At 39.4% G+C, this 23,041-nt stretch overlaps 2 protein-coding genes across 2 annotated transcripts in view; one reads left to right on the top strand and one right to left on the bottom strand.

Moving 5' to 3' along the window:
- Positions 1-13,848, top strand: part of LOC146643417 (prolyl endopeptidase) — a 14,046-nt gene extending 198 nt beyond the window's left edge. The window contains exons 1-15 of the mRNA XM_085396386.1: positions 1-85; positions 2,814-2,888; positions 2,997-3,130; positions 3,240-3,370; positions 3,485-3,694; positions 3,793-3,914; positions 4,370-4,475; positions 5,215-5,406; positions 7,143-7,340; positions 7,736-7,839; positions 8,933-9,069; positions 10,932-11,026; positions 11,135-11,266; positions 11,935-12,091; positions 13,278-13,848. The exon at positions 1-85 is cut by the window's left edge and continues 198 nt beyond it. Of these exons, the coding sequence (XP_085252512.1) occupies positions 44-85; positions 2,814-2,888; positions 2,997-3,130; positions 3,240-3,370; positions 3,485-3,694; positions 3,793-3,914; positions 4,370-4,475; positions 5,215-5,406; positions 7,143-7,340; positions 7,736-7,839; positions 8,933-9,069; positions 10,932-11,026; positions 11,135-11,266; positions 11,935-12,091; positions 13,278-13,572 (2,130 nt within the window). The 5' untranslated portion in view covers positions 1-43 and the 3' untranslated portion in view covers positions 13,573-13,848. The remainder of the gene's footprint in view (positions 86-2,813; positions 2,889-2,996; positions 3,131-3,239; positions 3,371-3,484; positions 3,695-3,792; positions 3,915-4,369; positions 4,476-5,214; positions 5,407-7,142; positions 7,341-7,735; positions 7,840-8,932; positions 9,070-10,931; positions 11,027-11,134; positions 11,267-11,934; positions 12,092-13,277) is intronic.
- Positions 13,849-20,640: 6,792 nt separating this feature from the next.
- Positions 20,641-23,041, bottom strand: part of epha10 (EPH receptor A10) — a 168,425-nt gene continuing 166,024 nt past the window's right edge. Inside the window, exon 18 of the mRNA XM_085395208.1 lies at positions 20,641-23,013. Coding sequence (XP_085251334.1) covers positions 22,899-23,013 — 115 coding nt within the window. The 3' untranslated portion in view covers positions 20,641-22,898. The remainder of the gene's footprint in view (positions 23,014-23,041) is intronic.

Genomic DNA, 23,041 nt, shown 5'->3' with positions numbered 1-23,041 from the left:
ACATCGCAGAAGAAAGACGACAGACACCCTCGAGCTCGTCGCCATGGCGTTTAAGTACCCGGCAGCCCGAAGAGACGACAGTAAGGTCAGTGTCAAAGTTCTGCGGCGTGCTTTTTTTTTCTCCTTTTTTCTCTTGGTCTGTTTTTCATTCGACGAAATGCTGTGGTGTAAGCCCACGAGCAGGAAAAGCGATACCAGGAAGAGAAAATGCACGTATGCGCGGAGGGACAGAAAGGCAATGTTCGAGGAAGCAAAAACAAAACTTTACTGTGTGTAAAGTCCGAAAAGTGAAATATTCTGTGGCTTTAATTTGTCATTTCTCGTATTAGCCGGTGCATTGGAGGTAAAGTAACGCCCACGTGATTGAAAAAAAAACGTGCCTGGGGCCGTGGGTGGAAATTAGCTATCGGCTAAATCTGCACATCTCTTAGGAGAATTATTATTTTTTTGTACACGCTCCCTGCCAAATAAATAAAGGCAAATACAAACTAGTTCTTGTTCATGATGGCCATTATATTAGCTCCAAGTACCAAAGTGGCGTTGCATGTTTAGTGAATCATGCAAACGTTGCTTTTAAAGCCACATTGCACTCAATTATAATTCCATATCGATTTAAGTTAATGATACTTTAATACAAGAAAGGTCGTGCCAAACGCTACCAAATGTTTACTTCTCTTGACACACAAAACGTCCCCAGCTTCCCTAGCTGCATTTACAGCCCGAAGTATGTCTTCATTGTGCTTAAAAGTAAAAGTGAAGCCAAAGTACGTCCTGCAGAGCATGCAGCTGACTTGCAGTGGCATTCAATCATTAAACTCAAGTGAACATAGGCTGTATGTACAGGGGTAGAACACCAAGAGATATGCATGGCCTGGTACAGTTGCAAGAAAACGTCCGAAATGAAATAACATCTATCAGATGAACGGTGCACTAGCAAAGATGAACAGAGGTGACAGTAGCCAAAAACGGACAGCCTCAAGTAAAATTAGATGAAGCGCTGTGGCTGAATATGTTTGGAAATTGCTTAGTTACTTGTGACTAAATAAATAAAATACTGCAGCTATAAAAGTTTCAGGTTTATTCTTTAGAATTGTGAGTTATGACATCTATGTCTAGTCATGAATGCATGCATACATGACTAGACATGTATGCATGCATGCATGCGTTGATGGTTCAAAGCTAAACTGAATGTGATGCAAATTTGTTTCGTGTGGGTTTTTGAGTATAAATAAAAACTGACAGGTCCCTCTACTATTTGAAAATTTACCATTCTATAAGCCACAAATGTTTAAAATGACCAGCCGATCCATACCTGTGCCGACGTAAAGGTTGTCTCTAATCTTAGGATGTCTCACACTGCCTCAGGGATCATTCTAAGGTTTATGAGATGTAGGTTTACTACTGTGTTTCACCCGATCTGAACTGGCATGAAGGCACGAAGGCAGGTAGTGAAAAAGCCAGTCAGACTGTCTTTCCAGGAGGACATTAGCTTGGTTGCATTCAGTCAACACTCAGTAAAGAGAGATAGAAAGAAAGGCATGCTGAAAGAAGGAGAGACAGAAAAACGGGCAGAGTGGGCCTAAGGTGCCTAAATGTTAATGTGGTGAGGATTAACCAGTTCTTTGTTGTACGCAAATTTTTCCCAGACTTGAGTCTCGCACTAACAGTACGACATTCGAGAACGTGAAAAATGGCTGTACTTGAAACATCCATCCTAAGTAAAACATTTCACACTGGTTGATCTCAGGCTACTGGTGGTGAATTCGTATTGTTAAAATAAAATATGAGTAGGTTGTGGACAAGAGCTGTTTTGCAATGTCACATTTAGAGTTTGGTCATATTTCCCTCTTAATTCTTAGGAGCCAGTCAGTGGGAGTACATCCCACATACAGAGTCCATGTAACAATCTGATGCCACATGTCTCTGTTGTGTAATGGGAGATGCCAAGAAAAGAGATGGCTTGTGACTGAAGTGAAAAATGTGGTTTTGTATCCTGGTATCGATGTTCTGTCATAGATTTGGACCAGGGGTTTGCTGTAGATGTTAAGAAATATATATAATACCACCACAATGATACTCTAAACTATTTTAAAAGCTTGGTGTGCCACATGTATCTTGTGTAACGTTAAATTAAAACTGCCTAAAAATAACTAACAATGCATTTCAGTATATACATTTGTATAGAAAATTTGTATAAAATGATTCCAATCTACGGTGAAATGGGTTTTTTTCCCCCCCACCTAATGTCCTTGATGTGTGCCATAAACTGGTACTGAAATGAGTTTTTCACCACAAGTCAAAGGCGATGTGGACAACGGGCTGTGCTTTCAGGTCGAAGTGGAAAATGTGACGGGCCTTATTTCTTTGAAGCGTTAATAGTTGTTTTTCATTGACAGAAAACTACTGGAACATTAATTTTTATTTGGATTAGTGGAAATGGGCACATTATGGAAATGCGTATGTGTGTGTGTTTGTGGTTTAAGAGAACTTGCAGTAACTCCAGTCTGCTCACTGGTGCATTAAGGTCGGCCTATCAAAAGTGCTTGGAGTAGTAATCCAAATTCCAGTGCTGATAAGCATCAAGTTGATGAGCCAAAAATTTCTGATACAGTTGACAGTTATGAAGTATGATGCTCTGCAGTTCCAGAGAAAAATGCTTTTCAAAGGAAGTATAAATGAGACAATCCTTTCTGTCAAGAAAATCAGGTTTGAATGCCAAAGATGAGACGCGCTCTTTGTTTATGTGTTTGTATGTTTGTTCTGGCTTATTCCTGTTTGTTCATGTTTAGTTTCTCTGTGCATCTTTGCAACAGGTGGATGATTACCATGGAACTAAAATCAGTGATCCCTATGCATGGCTGGAAGACCCTGATGGTGCAGAAACAATGGTACATGATGATTTTTATTTATTTATTTTTGAAGAATGCTACTGTTGGTTCTTCACCCAAAAAAACCATCTGCATTTCATCCCTTGTCATGTCATTTTTGTTACGCAGGCCTTTGTTGAAGAGCAGAATAAACTCACTATGCCGTACCTGGAGCAGTGCGCCATCCGGGCACAGTTCCATCAGCGGCTGACTGAGGTCTATAATTATCCCAAGTACAGTTGCCCTTACAAAAGGGGGAAGAGGTAATAGCTGAATTTTAATTAATGGTTATCAGCATTTATACTTAAAGCGACAAGCTTGAATTGCAGGACTTAAGTCACAACAATGCTTTCCCTCACCTCACCTTTTCAGATATTTCTACTCTCACAACAAAGGGCTTCAGAACCAGGATGTGCTGTATGTGCAGGACTCTCTCGATGCACCTGCAACTGTATTCTTTGATCCTAATAAGCTTTCTGAAGATGGAACTGTGGCACTGAAAAGTTAGCCAAATTGCAGGACTTGTTATCGATCACAGACATACAGGCAACAGAGATGGAATGATACTAAATTCGCACTGCTAACTTCTAATCTCTTTCATCTCCTTCTCCATTTAGTGGGGCGACTGTCAGAAGAGTGTGAATTTTTTGCTTATGGTTTGAGTAGCAGTGGCTCAGACTGGGTAACGGTGCATTTCATGAAGGCCGATGACCTCAGCCCACTGCCTGACGTTCTGGAAAGGGTTAAATTCAGCTGCTTGGCCTGGACTCATGATGCAAAGGGCATCTTTTATAACTGTTACCCATGCCAGGAAGGAAAAACTGATGGTTAGGAGGAGATATTGTGCAAATAAACAGAAACAACACATTTAACTAATCTAGTTTGAAACGTATTTAGTATTTAACTACTTTGTATTTCGCTGAAGGCACTGAGACCACCAGCAACATGAATCAGAAGCTCTACTACCATGTTATTGGCACCAACCAGTCAGAAGACATTCTGGTAGCAGAGTTCCCTGACCATCCCAAGTGGCACAGTGCAGTGACCGTAAGTCTATAGCTTTCTTGAATCATTAGTGCCCTACCCGGGCATGCTCGAGCAGATGTGTTACCCTTATTGAGTTGGGGTCTGCTAATGGTTCGTTCCTGTTTTAAAAGGAAGAAACCCATTAGACCATTGCAGTGCTTACTCTAAGGAGTTGACACTCTTGTCAGAAAAGAGAAGAATTTGATTGCTACCAAAATTAAATTAGTTTTCTGCAAACTACATGAACCTAATATTGCAAATTGCATTGGATTATAGCATCTTTTGTCCATTTTGGTATTTTAAAACGATTAAAGACCCAGCTATCTCTGTTTTATATGAGTGCGTCTTTTTAGGGGATTCTAAGAGCAAAGATTATACTTTTATGGCAAAGCCTACATTGGCATTTTCATGTCAGCTGCTTCTCAAATTCTCTTTCCCCTCCCTGTGTTGACTTTAAAAAATAATCCTCTTCCCAGATATCAGATGACGGCAGATATGCTGTTTTGTCGATCACTGAAGGCCGTGAGCCTGTCAACCAGCTGTGGTACTGCGACCTAAAGCAGCTCCCCGATGGCATAAAAGGTCTGTGTTAAATACTCATAAACGCAATAACTCATGTGTGTTATGGAGATGTAAGATCACAGGTATATATTTGGTATTCTTATTGCATCACAGTGCAAAATGCTGATCTGGCCATGACAGGTAAATTCAGGTTCATGGTAGTTAGTTTCCTCCCAGCTTTACCTCATTAGCCTGTATTAATTTGTGAATTGCCACAAATTGGGAGTTATTTTGTTGGAGGATAGTGTCTTAAGTGGCATGAAAAAGTTTGTGAAAAGTTTCAGACTTGTATGTAGCATGCAAAGAACATTAAAAATGATTTGAATTGTAAAGAACTGTCAGTTCTTTACAATTCACCCCAAATGAACAAATCATCTTTCATGAGAAGTATTTATGAAGCAGTATGGACTGCAGCATGACTCAGTGTCAACATATATAGCTTCTAAGTAGCCTGGGCAGTTTTGTGAAAAATACGCCAGCTTTGTCATTAAGACGTGTCAACGCAGACACGAACTGATGCCTGTGACTCAACCATTAGTGAAGTAAATGTTGAGATTTCAAAATTCAAAATGTGGCCTGTTTTTAGTTGAGGAAAAGAAATCCTCCCACACAGAAGTTGTGAAACCTTCTACTGCAAGCCTGCTATGAAAACTTGTTATTGTTTTTTACAACCCACTGCAAATGAGGGTTTATAAGCTAATACTAGTTCCTAATACTCACTGCTAGTGATAAATATCATTTTATTTATGTACTTCTGCAGGTCTGCTGCCGTGGGTCAAACTTGTGGACAACTTTGAGGCTCAGTACTCTTATGTTACCAATGAGGGAACTGTGTTTACTTTCCGCTCCAACTTGGATGCGCCTCGATACTGTCTCATCAACATAGACATCGAGAAACCAGACAGACAGCACTGGACTACCCTCATACCACAGCATGATAAAGATGTCCTGGGTGAGATAAAATGGAAATGTCATTAAAACATACTGTAATAGAGAATGAATTATGTAGTGGCATGTAGTCTTAGTACATTCCTTTTGTGGAGAACTATCTGCAATGCAGTGTCTGAGAGTTAATAAAAGCAAACTTGCTGCTAAACGCACGACAGCATCTGAAACAGTCCTTAGAAATGTGTGAAGGGTTTATTCATAGAACTGTACTTCCACAATTCACCTCTTAAAATCTTGCAAAATAGTTTTAAGCCGAATTTCTGTCCTGATGTTTCGATGACGGTCCAGCCACAACAATCGGGAACTTGCATGTCTGTCTGTGGTTCAAAACCTTTGTCAGAGGGAACTCTGCTCAAAAAGTGAAACTTGGTCCATAAGCACTTTGTGTTGTAATTTTTTTTTCTTTGTTCGTGTCACTTGAATGACCGTAATTGTACTTGGAGATGAATGAAACATACACAAATGTCCATGTTACCTTTGAGAAGTGCGAACAACACGTCACAACATTTTACTTGTGGTAAAAACAGCTGTATAGCTCTTGGCACACTGGGAAACTACACATGTTAAAGAAAGAGAAAAGAGGAACATAGTTGAAATTTGAACTTGGGCAATACTGGACTGATAAAAATAATAATGTAAATTCTATATTGTTAAAGGAAATTTAAATCACATTTTATGAAGGGCTTACAGTGTTGTATTAAACAACATAATGTTTCAGTTACTGTTGGCAGCTATTGAGTTAAACTTTATAACTAATTCAGGTATTATTAAGAGCAATGAAATTTTCATAAACTGACTATTCAGGGTTTTTTTTAAATAATGTTACTAAATGAAACCAGTAATACTTTCTTTACTAGTGCAAGTTATTTCCTAAGTAATTACTGGCAATGGTATTGGGTTTTTTTTCTTGGTTTCTGTTTTTTTTTCTTTAAATATTCTTAAATTGCTTTTTTTGCTTGGTGTTGCTTGGGTAAAGTAACACACACTTGTTGCCATGGTGTCAAAAAATGCCATTCACATAAAGGATTGATGGTTTCATTTGATAGTATCTAGTCACTCAGGTTCACCAACCTGTTCAAGACAAAACTGACTGCTCTCCTCTGTAATTTTCTAAGCTGATAAATCGTTGTGGTCTCTGTAGCATTCCAGTTTAACTACATGCCCAACATCACAGTTTTGTTATTACCAAAACACTCCCAAATGTAGCCTAATTGTGATCCTTGTACTTTGTATAATATAATAGCGCTAGGATTAAATATAAAGTCACCGTTTCAACATTTAACAGTTTGTCTTGAAAAGGACAAAATGCCGTGCATGGAACTGTAGTTATCGCATATAATGTACGTAGATACTACCACAGCTATCTTAACATCTGTAGGCTGTTGGGACTTTATTAGGGACAGAACATGGATTTATAGTTTATTCCTGCAGTTATTCTGCCCTTTGCACATGTAGTTATGCATTAATTACAAAACTTAACTGAAAAACTATTTTATATATTCATGTTGAAAAGTGTTTATGCCTTATACTTGAGTAATCATGGGATTACTCCTTATTGCTGAGATCATTGTCAGGAATCGACAGGAGGAGGAAGTATAAATAGTGTGATGTAGAAAGGAAAACAAAGACAGAAATACAGTGCCGCGCTTGGATACATTGTTTTTGACAACCCCCCCCCCCCCCCCCCCCCCCCCCCCCCCCAAGACATTTTGCATTACTTCCTCCTTTATTTTCCTGCAGGCTTTGTGTCTTGTGTGAACCAGCACCATCTGTTGGTCAACTATGTCCATGATGTGAAGGATATCCTGCAAGTATACGAGTTGTCTACAGGCCGGCTTGTCAGAGACCTGCCACTGGATGTGGGCACTGTGGCCGGAGTGAGCTGCAAGAAGAAACACTCTGAGTTCTTCTACAAGTTTACCTCCTTTACTACACCAGGCAATTCCAGTTTTTAATATACTTGAGTTTTTCCATGAATATGAACCACATAAAATACACTTCTTATTCCATGCAAAAAAGAATATACAAATATTATTGCAATTACTTCTCCAAAAACTCAATAAAGTAACTGTATGTGACCAAGGCACGTATTTAACAGATTAAATGCTTTCTGATGTGCAGCTGTTTGCTATTGTTATTACAACAGAGGATTAATTGCAACATAAAATACTCGTATAATTAGCCTATTTTACTAAAGTTGCAGATCATGTCTTTTGAAATGGAATTAATTTGCATGATATAATCAGAATTTCTTAATAACATGACCATATATTTAACTATTTAAATGCAACCAGTCACACTGGAAGTCTAACTTTGATTTCTGCTGTATCCAGGTATCATTTACCACTGTGACCTGAGTGAGCCAAACCCAGAACCCAAAGTCTTCAGAGAGGTGGAGGTAAAGGGTATCAAAAATGAAGACATTGAGACCAGACAGGTAATATCACTCTTTCTGGTCATCTGCTTAATTTCAGTAGAACATACTGTAATGTTATGTATTTTAACAGTACTTTTAATATTCAGTCATGATGTTGCTGCTTTAGAAATTTGACTTTGGGATCTAGCTTTTATTTCATGCTATTTACATGACCCCACGCTTTATCATTTTATACAAAGAGCTATTTTAATGCTTCTTTTGAGATATGCAAATACAAGTTAATGACTTACTGACAGTGGTAAATTGTGAATTGCCCAGACAAATAAAAGCCTTTAAGTTTGCAATCGGTGCTAGATGGCCAACACAAGAACCAAAGAACTGACTCTGGCACCTTATCTGTAAAATGTAATAAGAGACAACAACAAAAAAAGCAGAAATGGGAAACTTCACACAGGAAATGTACATTCAACTTAGAGGAGTGTGAAAAGTTTAGAAAAAAAAAAGAAACCATTGATGGACTAAATAAGGACGGGGGCTGAATGACTACAGAAAATGACTGCAGCTAAAAAAAAAAAAAAAAAAAGAGTCTTTAGGCCTGCGAAGAAGAATCCCAGCATAGCAGGAGTCTAGAAACCCTTGAAAAATTAAGTTTCTTACTCAAAGTTTTATAGTCACAGTGTACTATAAGACTTGTTCTATTGACTATAAGTCACCTATGTTGACTAATATACAGCAGGAGCTGGGAGAGTGGAATTTAAAAGCATTTCCTTACAGAATACAAAGCATTTCAACACGTCAGTGGATCATGGACTCAATATAGGCATTTCAGAGCTAATATATATCACACTCATTTTACATGTGACAGTACATGGATGTACTCTTTGGTGTTGTATTAAAGAAGCGTGTCTGCATATTTAGGGTCTCTGAGGCCTAAACGTCCCCATTACTTTATTTGTATTGATTTCTAAACATTTGTCATTTTGAGGCATAGTTGTTATGAATTGTCACATCTACTGTTTGAATACACACGATGCAGAATTAGCAGAATTCTGTTCACCATGGTTGAGGAAGTCACAAATAATATATCAAAAAGAAAAGAAGCCGTTGGTTGACACATGTCAGATCAAATAATGCATTTTTCTCTACGTACCAGGTGTTCTATCCAAGTAAAGATGGAACCAAGATCCCTATGTTCTTAGTACATGCTAAGGCCATTCAGAAAGATGAGAGTAATCCTGTTTTACTTTATGGATATGGAGGCTTTGAGAACTCCATACAACCATACTTTAAGTAAGTATGACTCTGCTGTCAAAGCTGTCTTCTTTTAATGTACTTTTCCTAGTACTTCAGAACAGTGTGATCAATGATGGTAGGTACTATAATAGTGGAAAAACAAGGTTAAATACAATAACCCATAATGATGGTCCTGCTAAATAATTCCAGTGCTCTTAAACTGAATGAACCCTGATTCATTCATTCATAATTTAACAGTGAAAATTCAACTTTTTTGTAAGCTGGAGATTTTAAATTAATAAGAAGACAAGACACCCTCTCAGTTCAAGGTTTTTGCCCATCTGGACATGATTTCTATTATTCTGTCTTGTCATTTGCTATTTAACAAAAATTAAGCCAAAATACAGAAATTTTATGTGGAAAACTTTATGATTCAGTAGTTTGCACAACAACTTTTACCAGGAACAACTTGAAGTCTAACCTTTCTGTAGGACTTTATCAGTGTTTATCAGTGTCTCACATCATTGTGGAGGAATTTTGCCTCATTCTTCTTTACAACATTGTTTCAGTTCGTTGAGGTTTGAGGACTTTCATTTACGCACAACTCCGAAAAGGTCCTAGCATATGAGGCTATACAGGCACAGCATTTCAGTCAGGTTTCTTCATGTAGATTTGCTGGTGCTCTTGAGGTCAGAAGGGTCGTGCCATACATTGTTCAGAGAAATTGCAATAAAAATTCCATAGTTAAATTTCAGACTCGGCAAGGCCTCAGTTAGCCAATTATGTATTAAGCCTCATGATATTAGAATTAGAAAGAGAATGGAAAAGCAGAGATTGCTTAGAAGACACAGATCAATCATCCAAAGGTGATTTTGAAAGTCTTTGTATGTGCATTTTGGCCTTACCTTTTGTTAGATAAATAATGGCAGGGTGTAATATCATTTGTTGTTGTTCATTTACCTAATTTTATAACCTAAGGGCCAGATGATTTTATTATGTCCTGATAAGGAAAACCTTAGAATTTGAAGAGGTTGTATTTTTTTTATTTTTATGACTATATTACATCCATCAGTGAGCTTTTATTACACCTGGTTGGATTCATCTCTGGAGGAAAGAGTACTGATGAGGTTGGATTCTCTGTAAGTGACTGGGTGTGGATGTATGCATTAGTATTTCTTGAGAAACGCTCTGTGTATTCAGTGCTAATGAAAAAGAAACTGCTTAGATATGTGTACTGTTGTAAAGCCAGTCACATCTAAATAAACCGCATTGTGAACTTAAGTGTCATACTGCCAATAACACTACTTCTGCATTTTGTTTTCTAAATACCATGCTTGTTACGTGGCATAAGCTTGTGATTTTGTGAAGGCCTTTCTAGAAGAAAGTGTTGGTTTTTTTAGCAGTATTTTGACACCACTTTCTAAATGAATGGGGAAACGGTGCAAACTTGAATGTCAGTGATATAAAAACAGCATGACTAATTAAATATAATAGGAATAATCAAAAATCTCCAAAAAGAAGCTTAAAAAACTTGTCCTTGTCATGTAACTTTGTATAATCCTTTACAACTTCATGAAAGAGTCAATCTGGAGTGCTGACACGATCAGTGTCACCAGAACAGTGAACTAATGGCATACTAATGCATATTATGCATATAGTTAGCAAGGACAATGAACTTACTATGATAGGGAGATATGTTTCTCATCATATAATTGAAACTGTTGTGTATTCAGCAGTGCAACAATACAGTCTATTTATTATTTTCTAGTTCGAGGGTTGATTGGCTCTTCAGGGGCAGGGATGGGACCAACGCTACCTTTATCTTTAAATGCTTTTCCTATAGACTTCTAGTCAGTATTCTTTAAGTACAATGTGCTCTTATAACATTTCTGTCTTTATTCTCTCTTGTATGTGGTCAGTGTTGCCTCTCTGCTCTTTGTGAAACACCTCGGAGGCGTGCTAGCAGTGGCTAACATCAGAGGGGGTGGCGAGTATGGCCTCACCTGGCACAAAGGTACAAAAAGACATGGACATAAGTAGTATGTAAGCAAGTAATTGTGTGGGTTTTTTTTTTTTTTTTTACGGAATTGACACGACTACTTCTGCTGTGTATTGTTTGTAGCTGGCAGTTTGGCGAACAAGCAGAACTGCTTTGATGACTTCCAGTGTGCAGCACAGTACCTGATCCAGGAGAAGTACACTAAAGCAAGCCTCATTGCTATCAATGGAGCCTCTAATGGAGGGCTGCTAGTGGGTAAGTACAGGATCAACTGTGTGTGTCTGTGCTTTATATTTTTTAGTGGGATAGCTGCTGAAAAGGCCAGAGGGAGTTTTAAAAGTATACCTGGGAAACCATTATGCAACAGTCCACTGCCTGCACGTTCAGATTGGGAAGCTGTGTGAACCTTGCTCGTTATTTTTATAGCTGAAATTAGCCAATGGAACTGTACCTCTACTTCCTCCCCAATTTACCAGATGAGCTCCCTCTTCTCTGTGATTTAACCCATGAGACCCGTAACAGTCCAGTACAGGTTCATGTTTTCACATTTATTACTAATGCCACAAAAAAGGGGGGGGGCAAAAACACTATGATATTGGCCTCAGCTGCATCCACATCAGTGCTTCGTGTTCTTTTATAGTACTTCTTTGTCATAATTGCTAATGTCAAGTTCATCTAACAGTAGTTAGCTGCTTAGCTTCAATTAATTTCGCTATTAAACACCACATTAGACAGTGCTTAGTCACATCATTTACCAAAGGCTGGCTGCCATATGGCATCGCACAAACCCGACTAATGCCTGCTTCCCTGGTGTGTAAATAGCCATTTAGAAGTGACTGTGTCCTACAGTGTGAAGTAATTGAGATGCATGTGTGTTTGTAAGCAAACAGAATGTGCAGTACTAATTCTGAGTCTACACACAGCGGCATGCATGATTCAACGTCCAGACCTGTTTGGCTGTGTTGTAGCTGAAGTGGGCGTTATGGATATGCTGAAATTCCACAAATTCACCATCGGCCACGCTTGGACAACTGATTACGGCTGTTCTGACGATCCGGAGCAGTTCAAGTGGCTCATCAAGTATGGAAAAACACACACTGAACAAACAGCTAAAGTACACATCCATGATGGTGTTTTATATGTATGTACGCGCGCATACTTATGTCTCCACTGCGATGACTGATCGCATTATTTAAAAACTAGCAAAAAATAAATAAATCTACGGTCGGTTGGGAGAACTTACTTCTGAGTATGTAATACTTAAGCTGAGTGACATCTTAATATAATGTGCCAAAGTAGTTTTTTTCTGAAAGTGAGGTGTACTTGTACATATTATTATTATTATTACATGTCAGAATACAGAGACGATGATGGTTTTTGTTTCGTTTCCATGCTTCAAATGGCTACAGCAAGACTTTTGATGTCTTTTGAAGTCTTTAAATGCAACGTGACACTAAAAGTCTTGGTGACCTACTGCCTGATAAACCTTAACACTGTTCTTGACCACACAGACTTTGAAAACCACAGCACATGTCCACAGCAAAGCCTTAAATTAACAGAAATAAACTGTATATCACAATACAGAGCAAGTTAGAGTAAGAAAAGTCAGGTACACAGATTAAAATAAGTATATAGATAACTCTCAACCTAACCAAGTAAAATGTACCAAAGTTTAAAGTATCACTTTCTATAATTGTGATCATTACTGTTCCTTTGATTAGTTTAAATATTTTTAGAATTACAAATATGAGTATAAGTGTGAAAACGGCAGTAAATGGTAACATCGAGCTGCGTTGTCTGAATTTGAACCAGGTTTCAGTAAAGTTGGTTGAGTGAGATTCACTGCATGTTCTCATCCAAATGGCACTTTTGCTTTCCATGATTTTTTTTTCTCTTGTCTATCACCAAAAAAGCTTTTTAAGGGAGACTTTTGTTTTAATGATGGATTTTTGTTTTGATAAAGCTTTTGATGTTTTTTGTTAATCAACAGATGGATCGTCTGATAGCTCCCTTTTTGTGTGTTCCTTATTCTGACTCACGACTGAAGAATCTCTGCATGTTGTTGTGAATTCACGTCAGGTCTTGTTTTCAGTAATCTGAAAGTCGAGTCGCAGTGCTGCACTTGCCCGCATAACCTGAAAGATCACAGCCGAACAACTGAATAGCAAATGAAAGTTTTCAAATATCTCTTATGATCTTTGTTCTCTCTGTTAAGAGACTCCCCTCACGTTTTCCTTCCTTTTGATCTTTGTCATCCTCTCTCCAGGTATTCTCCTCTCCATAATTTGCCGCACCTACCTTACTCAGGCCCTCCTTACCCTGCTGTCCTGCTTCTGACAGCAGATCATGACGACCGTGTGGTACCTTTGCACACACTGAAGTTCTGTGCTACCTTGCAGTATGGGGTTGGCAGCAGCTCTGTGCAGCGTCAGCCTCTGATGGTCAGGGTGGACACCCGTAGTGGGCACGGTGCAGGGAAACCTACTGCCAAGGCCATCTTGGAGGACACGCACATCATGTCCTTTATCGCCGAGACACTAGGCCTTAAATGGAGGGAATGATGAGAACATGACAGTAAAAGGGAAGTAAAACATATATTCAGCAGTCGAGGCTTTTCTTAGGGATGAATCATTTCTACTTTTATACTTTGGTATGCATACTCTCGAATAAAAATAAGAATACATCTGTTTAAACAAAGTCCTGCTACAACTAAAGCAATGAATTAGAGAAGTGTAAGAAATAAATTTTAGAAATTAAGTCCACAGACTTTTTTAAACATACACTGTAACTTTGTGAATGACTTGAATTGGATGGAAGCATTTTCAATAAAACCTTTACTGCATTATAATCCATGGTGTCTGTCAAATCTTATTGTCTTCTACAATAGACCTAATGAGAAATGACATGTAAGTCATAATGAAAGAGCAGCTCAAAAGTCTATAACTTTATAATAAAAGTGCAATAGTGTAAAAATAATGTTTTACAATTATTGGAATTTTTTTTTTTTTTTACCAAAACAACAGAAGTACTGTTACCAAAATCATAGCAAAAGTGTCACTGTGGCATATGAACAGCTGTGGGAATGTCTTCATCAGTAGGAAAAGCTGTAAAACTTGAGAAAATACAATTAAAAAGCCCCACATCTTTTGTTCTCAGTCACCCCTGATCTAAAGGGTTGCTTTTTGTCACTTTTCAGTAGTTATTACTTTATGGTGTAGTTCTTTCATCTACCACCAAGTAGCAGTATGGGACTGCAAAAGCTCACTTCAACCCCTTCTAACGCCTCTTGGTCAAAGGCTAGTCGGGTATCAGTGCATTAAGCCGCTTTTTTGATAGGATTTGTAGAATTAAAAATTGAAAAAACAACTAGCAAGATGAAATCCACTAAATCACTTATTTTTTTATTTTTTTATTTATTTTTTTATTTTTATGCTGATTACTCTGGCTGGAGATTGGATCAAATTGCTGGTGAATAAAGACGGGCATGATGGATCTCTAAACACAGTAAAAAAACAAACAAACCAATACACAAGCATGAGGACAAATGGTAATGAACTTGTAAGGGGAGAGGGAGGTGCTAGAAATGTGTGGAAGCCTTTAAAGTATTTGCACAAAAGTTGAGAGATGGAGAGCGATGATAGACGGAGACAGTGAGTGGCAACAGAGAACTGCAGACTGACTGAAAGTGCACTTATGCGAGTCTCGGCGGGTAGTGAGACATATGGGTGTTTAAACTGTCATAAAGAGAGATGGAAGCTCTCCGGCAGCTAACCACAGAGAGTGAGCGAAGTTGTCTGTTCGGTCACTCAGAGTTTAATCTCGGCTCAGTGGGAAGTTCTGATTTCGTCAGACTGAACCCTGGGCCTTATCTAAGTACCTCTCGGTGGAGAGATACGGTGGGAAAAGGAGAGGGGGAGCAGAGAAGGCAGCAGGAGGAGGATTTGCAGACAATGACTCTGCCACAGGGGCAAAGTGGATGAATGTAGCTAGGAAAGACAAAGGCAGTAATAAGCTGGACATATGAGAGACGGAGTGAGGGGTTTAAGATCACGCAGCAAAGAGGCTGTGATGCTCTTCTCTCAGGAGTGTCCCTCAGGACCGGACAAGCTTTTGCTGCTTCATTTCTCTCATTCACCCACCCGTCACCTCTTGAGCTCCCTCTTCCTTCTCACTGTACTCACATTCACACATGTACAAGCACACACAGCCTTCACATCTCATTTTCTCTGGAGAAACGCAAGCTTTTACAAACAAATGCCTCATCGCCTCACAGCTTCTCTCCTTTTCCCCCCGTCTCACACACTCGCAGGTCCCTGCTCTGTCCTCCATTTGTTTACTTTACTCCCTCCATAATGCAGGGATTAATTTCTCAAAGCCGATTTGAGCTGCGGCACGCTTCAGCAAAGAGCGGAGAGCAGAACTTTTGTGCTGGGGGAAGTTTCCCCTTCACACTAGCTTAGAGGTGGACTGCTCTCCCCTTTATGCCGCTTGCTTTAATCTTCACACGGAGCGGTGAGAGTGAGGGATAGAGGGAGGACAAGAAGGGGAGAGGGCTCTCAACACTCAGCTGGGAATCACTAATGTCTTTACAGAGGTGTTGTCTGCTTTCCCATGTGCCTCTTTGAATCCTTTTGCTTCCTTTGCTATTTCTCTGGCATTTCCTCCTCTTACATTTCTGGACTCTTTTTTTTCTTTTTTGTTAAATGAGTTTTTGTTCTTTGATTTTCAGTTGCAAAAGTCTTTTTTTTTTTACTAAAAGGTTTGTCGTACTGGCAAAAGACTGGCTGGGAATAACCTCCATAGTACTGAGAGATTGACCTGAATCCTTTTTTTTTCACCGATGTGTGAATAATTTCCTCATAATTGAATATGTCTTTAAATTGCATGTTTAACCAGTAGTATTAAACCCAAAAATACAACTGCAACTCATTTTTGCAACTAATTGTTGTTGTTATTGGTTATGCTAAGAACTGTGGATGTTGTTTTTCACCTCATGCATGTGGACTTCTGAAGATCTTCTTTGCTCTCCCTACAGAGCCCCTTCAAGTCTGCATATGCAGTATATAGCAATCATGTGGCTTTAGTGCTCTACCATGTTTTTTGTATCTGCAGTCAAGCAGTCCACAAGTGATATGAATAACATAAAAATGTCTAGCGGTGTCCATCTGTGCCTTGCTGCCACACTGACTGTATCCCTCCGATCATACATTGACCCCAGCTAGCAGGTCTGGCTTGGTACTTCTGTCGTCTCTCGCTTAAGTGGAGATGTGCTGATGAGCTGTCACGGTGTCCCAAATAATGGGGAAGGCCAGCTGAACTTATGTAGTCCCATATTTCAAGCAGAGCTGGACCACTTTAACTTTTGGGTTCCCTACATCCCAGAAGACAATGGGCAAGATTCCAGTGGCTTAGCTCTGTTTCCAGTTAGGAGCATTGAAGTCTGATAATGAGCGATCGAGAGCCCCTTGTTTGCTGCTTTCACTGTTCCCATTGCATCTGTGAGCCCTGCTGGATCAGCTCTTTCTGTCAATGTTGTAGTCATTTGGCCATCACTAAGTAGTTGGCAGATTTTAGAGACACTTCTGTCCTGACAGAGCACTCGGTACCTGCTCACAGCCCCTTAGGCAGGGACATTTATGATCAGGAGCCACAGGTCAGACATCCCTTCCCTGCTGTGGCTTGACTGCACAGAGCTCTGGCCATTCATAGAGGCACCACATAGAGTGGTGTTGACATCTTACCCAAGGATTTATTCAGATTGGCACAGCTTCTCTCCCAATAAAACCTTTTTCAAAGCACACAAAAGTAGGAGTGGATTTCTCTCGCCCTGGTTGTTCCCAGTCATATTACATATGCTGACAGAAAAACCATGGTAGCTCTGTTCGTGCTATCACAGCTAGACAGGGCACGCGAATCAGTGGGAGTGTCTGTAGATGTTAGGCTACCCTAAAAATGGTACCCAAGGGGAAGTACTTCTGTTTATGCCTGTTAAGTGCTCCAAGTTAATGTATTGATTTTCAGCACTGGTGCATGTAGGGAGGCTCAGACTCCATATCACGCCATCTGTCTCCAGTGCTGTCCGACCTCCAAATATTCGTACCAAAAGAGCTAGCTCCAGCTATGATTGCCTTGTATGCTACTGCTGTCTTATCTTGTCATGAAGGCTTAAAGAGATTTCAGTTTTTGTGCATCCTTTGTTAACTGCCTTTTGAAAGGAGTCACACAACTAAGACCTGTCTTTGGCATCACAGTGTGATATATCGATGGTGCTGCGCATCACAGTTTGAGCCAACAGTCAAAATGTCTTTCAAAAGGCTGTCTCTGAAAACTGTTGCTCTTAGCTTTACCTTAAACAGTGTTATGCATGTTATCAGCCCCACTATCTTGTCTTGTAATTAGTGAAGACACGGTGGGACCACAGCCACTTTACAACCAAGCTCCATTTTTACACCTCAAACAACTTTTCTAGGTTGAAGGTTAACTAGAAGGCCATTTTTGTTCCCCTGGCTCAGAACAATGAAGCAGCTGAGCAATCTCTCTGCCCAGTCCTCTGTCTCATTATGTTTTGTGCACCACTAACACGAGGCAGATGCAGCAACTGTTTGTCCACCTCAGAAGACTCTCATAAGCTAGTTCTCTGTCAAAACAGCATTTGGCTCACTGGCTGTGTAATGCTTGCACGCAAGTATACATAACAGCAGGTGCAGAGCCTCTGCAAGACACTCATACTCGCGCCACAGGAGCCATATTCTCGTCCACAGCTCTCCTCAGAGGGACTGCGGTAGCAGACATCGGCACAGCAGCATCTTAGGCCTCTTCGTGCCCCTTCATCCATTCGCCTCTGCACCATGTGTCTGAGTCATCCCTGAGATGATGTTTTTTTTTTTTTAATGGTAAATGACCATGATGTACCCATTCCTCAGCACTATAGTTCTTCTAGTAGTATGCAGCTTTTCTTTCTGAAGTTTAATTTGAAAAGAAAGTCTGCCATAGGAGGACCAAAAACTGTATTTCAATTCACTATTACTTATAAAGTTATTCAAAATAAACTTTATGCTTGACTTGAGCGTCGGTGTGATGGCTTTCAGATCGTGCAATCTGCATTTTGAATTTTGAAACATGATATTCATCAGTCTCTCTGAAGAATTGCTGTCCAACTCCCTGTCCCAGTCTCATTTACAGTGAATAAACAGGCAAATCTGATTGAAGATTTACTCTCAAACCGTGAGAAGCCTGATAAAACACAGACTAACACAACTCCCCCTTTGCCACCGAAGCGATGTACTGTTGGGTATGTTGTTTGCATACTAAAGCATCACACTCAAAGTAATAGCATTTATTATATTGTATTGCAAGGGGACAGAAAGAAGATAGCAGATGATTATGCCCGCTATTTGGTTCATTTAGCAAGAGTAAAGCTGCTAAGATAGCTTGTGACCCAGAGAAGGCAGGAGTTAACTCTCAAAGGCTATTAGGATTTCATAATTTACATTATGTAGATAAGAGCCTGCAAAATATCTCTTCTGCTATATTTTGTTGTTGTGCCCAAATATAGAAGTCTGCTTAGAATTTATGAACTTGAAGAACTTTCAATACTTGAAAAGTTTTTTTCTTTTCATATTTTGTCCATAAATGTGAAAAATATTTCTTTAAATCAACCACTTATGCTCTGTTTTTCAGCCTTATAAAAGAGTTTTGATGAGGAAAACATCTTGAATGCAAGCTATGATAAGCCTCCAATAATGAATTATCCAAATCCCGTGTTATTGCAGCAGGAGTTCAAATCCATTTAGCACGGGTCTGCGAGACAGCATCCGGAGGAGGTGATGTTTGGTTGTGTAGGAGGTTTACAAAGCTTCAGTCAGCGATGGCTCAGAGATGAAACTCATTCAATCTCAGACTCCTATCCTCAGCTCCAATAAGACTTTAATATAAAAGGTATGGATTGGTACTGCAACTTTATGAGCTAAATAAAAAGATCATATTCTCTAATGAATGCCGATGAACTCTCAACGCACTGGCAGCACATTTGCACACAGTTAATATGCACATGCATGCAGTATTGTGCACACGCTGACCCTTGCATGCAGGCACTGAAACACATTCCACCACACTCCCCCCTGCACACCCACACAGTTGCCTACAGCAATCCTACACAGAGTTAATTTGCATTTACAATTATTTCCCATACGCTCGGTGCTGGTCTAAAGGTGGGTGTTACATGATAAAGCAGTAAGTAATATAACCTCAGTCCTCAGAGAGACTTCACAGACATGGTGTGGTAATGCTGAGAAAGTGCAAGAGAAAATTGGGAATAGAAATAGCTAGAGGATGTAACCAAAAGCTGAAGTTTATTGTAAGTGGATACGAGGTATTAACCTCATAAGAGAAGAGTAAACAAATAAGTACGAGATGTCCTTAAGGTTGGAGAAGGTTAAAGAAATAAATGTGTTTTCAGGGCCTTTTTTTACTTCATTCTGAAGTAATTCTTTCTTACATGAGAAATAACATTTATGGAAACAATCTTAAAGTATCGTAAAGGAAATTAAAGATGGTCAAACATTGCTACACAGCACCACCTGGTGGACACACTTCACAACTGACTTTTAAATTAAAACAATCTGCATGTAAAGTTTTTTTCTTTCTTCTTGTTTGAAGTTTGACTGTCTATTTTCCATTCCCCAGCAAGGGCCACGACCTTAAATACGACACAAAAACATGTATTGATAATGAAGCATCGAGCTAGGCTTAAGGTTACAGTTGAGACGAGAAGGAAGGGAAAGGATGCCATTGAACTGGTAACCTAGTGCCATTTGCTCAATAGGTCAATAGCAGATCTTGTGGAAAGAGAAGGCTCTTGCACGCCGACTGAAACAAATCCCAGGGCTTTGCTGGAGGGCAGGTGGTAGTCACACGCAGTGACACTGCTGCGGCCTTGACCTGAGAGAATATGGTTTCGATTTTCCTTTTGTTGCATTGTGAACTTTGAGAGGTTAAAAGCAGTTTAAGTGACTCGGCTTTACTTTTTGAGAAGTGATAGCTAGTCTCTCTATTTGAAGCTTGGCAATAATGTGGTGTGTCAATTCTAGTGCTGAAACAACAAATGAGTGAGAAGGCGAGAGATTACTTTCAAAGGTAAGGGTTGCTCAACATTGAAATTTGATAAACTGGAAATTTGAATCTTAAATGTAACACCCTCATTTACTGTAGAATTTCACATCTATGATGTTTTGCTGAGTTATATTTTTATGAATTGTATTGCGAAACAAACTGATATCAAGGGTTGCATGAGAATACTGGGCAGTTTAGTGTGTCTAAACTGGTTAGTTTGCACTGTATGTATGTATACAGTATGCTTGGTTTGAAGTACAAAGGTGAATTAAGTGACTCTGAGCATGGCACGGTTGTTGTTGCCAGACGGGCTACTCTTAATATCCCAGAAACTGCTGATTTACTGAGATCTTCCCACACAGTCGTCTCTAGTGTTTACAGAAAACTCCATAATAAAATGAGCCGGGATAAGACTATCCAATCTAAACCTCAACATCTGACATGGAAGACAACGAGGAAAAAAATGTGCTCGTATTGGAAGTTTTTTAATAACACATTTCAATATTGCAACAGCCATCAGATTTTCTCCTAACGGGTAAAAATCATTTAAAAACTAACAAAAACAAAAGAAACTTTTTTTTTTTTCCCAGTTGTATATTCCAAACATCAGAGTTTCTTGGCTATTGCCCTAAAGTCAAACAAATAAAACCCTTACACAGTGAGCAGATATTATATTCAACACATTGTTCTTCAAACAAATTATAAAAATAGATTTAGCATTTTCAAATACATATATACAATATTAAACATATACTTAATGGTCACAGCAACATATTGGGGGACAGGGCGGGAAACATCTCCGGTTTCATTCATCGTGGTGAAGAGGTCCAGGCTGTTGTAGTCTCGTGTGTCTGTTTTAAAGGTGTATTTTTGGATACGTGTGATGTGTTTTATAGCAAAAGGAGGGACATTTTTACCAAATTGAAATCCTTAACTTTATTCCAATTAATTTTTGCACCTTCTACTGTGAATCTGTAATGCCCCGATAAATGTCTTCCCCAACCAAATGGAAAAGCCAGATTGCTGTACACAGGGAATTCTGGGAGTTAACTGGAAAAAGTGTAACCATATAGTCTGATGGAGCATGATATTAACAGCAACATAAATTTAAACCTGACAATCCAATAGCAACCAAAAGGAAAAAAAAATATCATTGATGTTCTGTAATACTGTATCCGTACTGCAACACACACACACACACACACACACACACACTGTAATGTGTATACAGCAAATCTAAACGGTAATGAACCTAAAATCAACTGTTGCAAATCCAGCGTATAGAAATACACAGATACTGTGTGCTGACAGTAAAAATCCTCCAGTGTTCCTCTCACTTCCTCTTTACAAAATAATTTGTTCAGGTACAAACTCACAGTCGAAATAAGTCAACGGAACAAAAACGAAACAAGACAACTGCTTTGCTCAAATTATTATTTTTTAAATACTTAAGTTTAAATAAACCATCCCAACATCCTCTCTGGAGAGGTCTGTGTTGCAGTCTGTAAACATAAATAAATATGGATAAATATCTAAAATCAGACCACCTTCCAGAGATAGCCCGAGTCCTATACAGAGTAATAAACATTGTAGTGAGAGCCTTTGGAGAGGAGGATCATGTTATCCAGATGAAATCCAGCAAACTAAAGGGAACGATTTAAGCTTTAAATGCACACAGAAAGCATGGAGAAGAAGAGAAAGATATAGGGAATAAAGCAAACGTAGTTAGGAGTAGCGAAACAGACAGCGACGTACAACAAATTCATGAACAATCAAAAACACATTTTCAACCCTTTGCTTTACAATTTCATCCTGCAGCGATTGTTTCACCATCAGTAGTACCAAACAGGATAAATGAATGCTGATATCCCTGCTGAAAGAAGAGCATAATATCAACACAAATATTTTACTTAAGTCCGTTCATGCCATGAGCAAACTTTAGATAACGTATATAGCACTACAATGAATCCTCGCCCCTCTCATTCTGCCACTTTGCGGCTCCATCCAACCTCCGGCTTCACTAACCTGAATAGCACGGTCTTCCCAACCTGCTGCTTTGAAAACGCAAGTTACATTCCAGCCATGTTTATTCTTTAGAGTATTTCTTTACCATCTGATATGAGATCAGCTTTGACCGTTCTTGATGTGATTCTGTATCTTCGTAGTAAATCAGTTCCTGTTGATGTGAAATCAGCTGTGCTAGTTCTGAGGCATTGTTTTGACCCAAGGCCAATAAAATAGTTCCCTTCATCGAGAATATCTTGGTTTTAGTGAATTTATGTTGTAAAGGGATATTTCACCCCAAATGTTCACGTGTCTTCGAGCTGTAGTTCAAAATTGCTGTGCGCGTCTCTCCCACAGATCAGAGTTCGGCTTCAGACAGAGACATTTTTAATTTGTCTTTATGCGCTGATCTAGAACCAGTAAGATGGAGCCAACGCAGGCGTTGAAGGTCAAAGTGCAGATAGAGGTCACAAAAAGTCACATGACATCACTCCTCTGCTATCCCCCCCCCCGGTTATGACATGAACACAATGTCACAACTGATCGCAGTCTTCAAGGGGGACTTGTTGAAAAGAGAAAGGAAGGAATAAAGGAAGGCATGAGGAAGTGTGGGAAGGAGGAGTAAATAGATGAGTGCAGTTAGCTGAAAGATCAGCTCATCTATCTTTATGTATGGAAGAGCTCTCTCTTTCTCTCTCCTCGCCTCCACCCCATCATCCATCTGCACACATGTAAGGATCTGCAGCAGCACGAGACTAGGTGAGTTGACCGTTTAGACCTGCACACCACGCCCGTGCATTTGGATGACCTGGGCTCTCAGAGTCTGGATGGCAGCCAGTATCAGCTTCTGGTGCTCCAGGGAAGTGATGCCAAGGCTCAATACATCTCTGTGAACACAAGATTTACAGAGATCAG

This window comes from Rhamphochromis longiceps, linkage group LG22, assembly GCF_057381845.1.
Source record: "Rhamphochromis longiceps isolate RC_006_pf linkage group LG22, R_longiceps_female_GT1.1, whole genome shotgun sequence".
Classification (NCBI taxonomy): domain Eukaryota; kingdom Metazoa; phylum Chordata; class Actinopteri; order Cichliformes; family Cichlidae; genus Rhamphochromis; species Rhamphochromis longiceps.
This window is presented reverse-complemented; position numbering and strand designations above follow the sequence as displayed.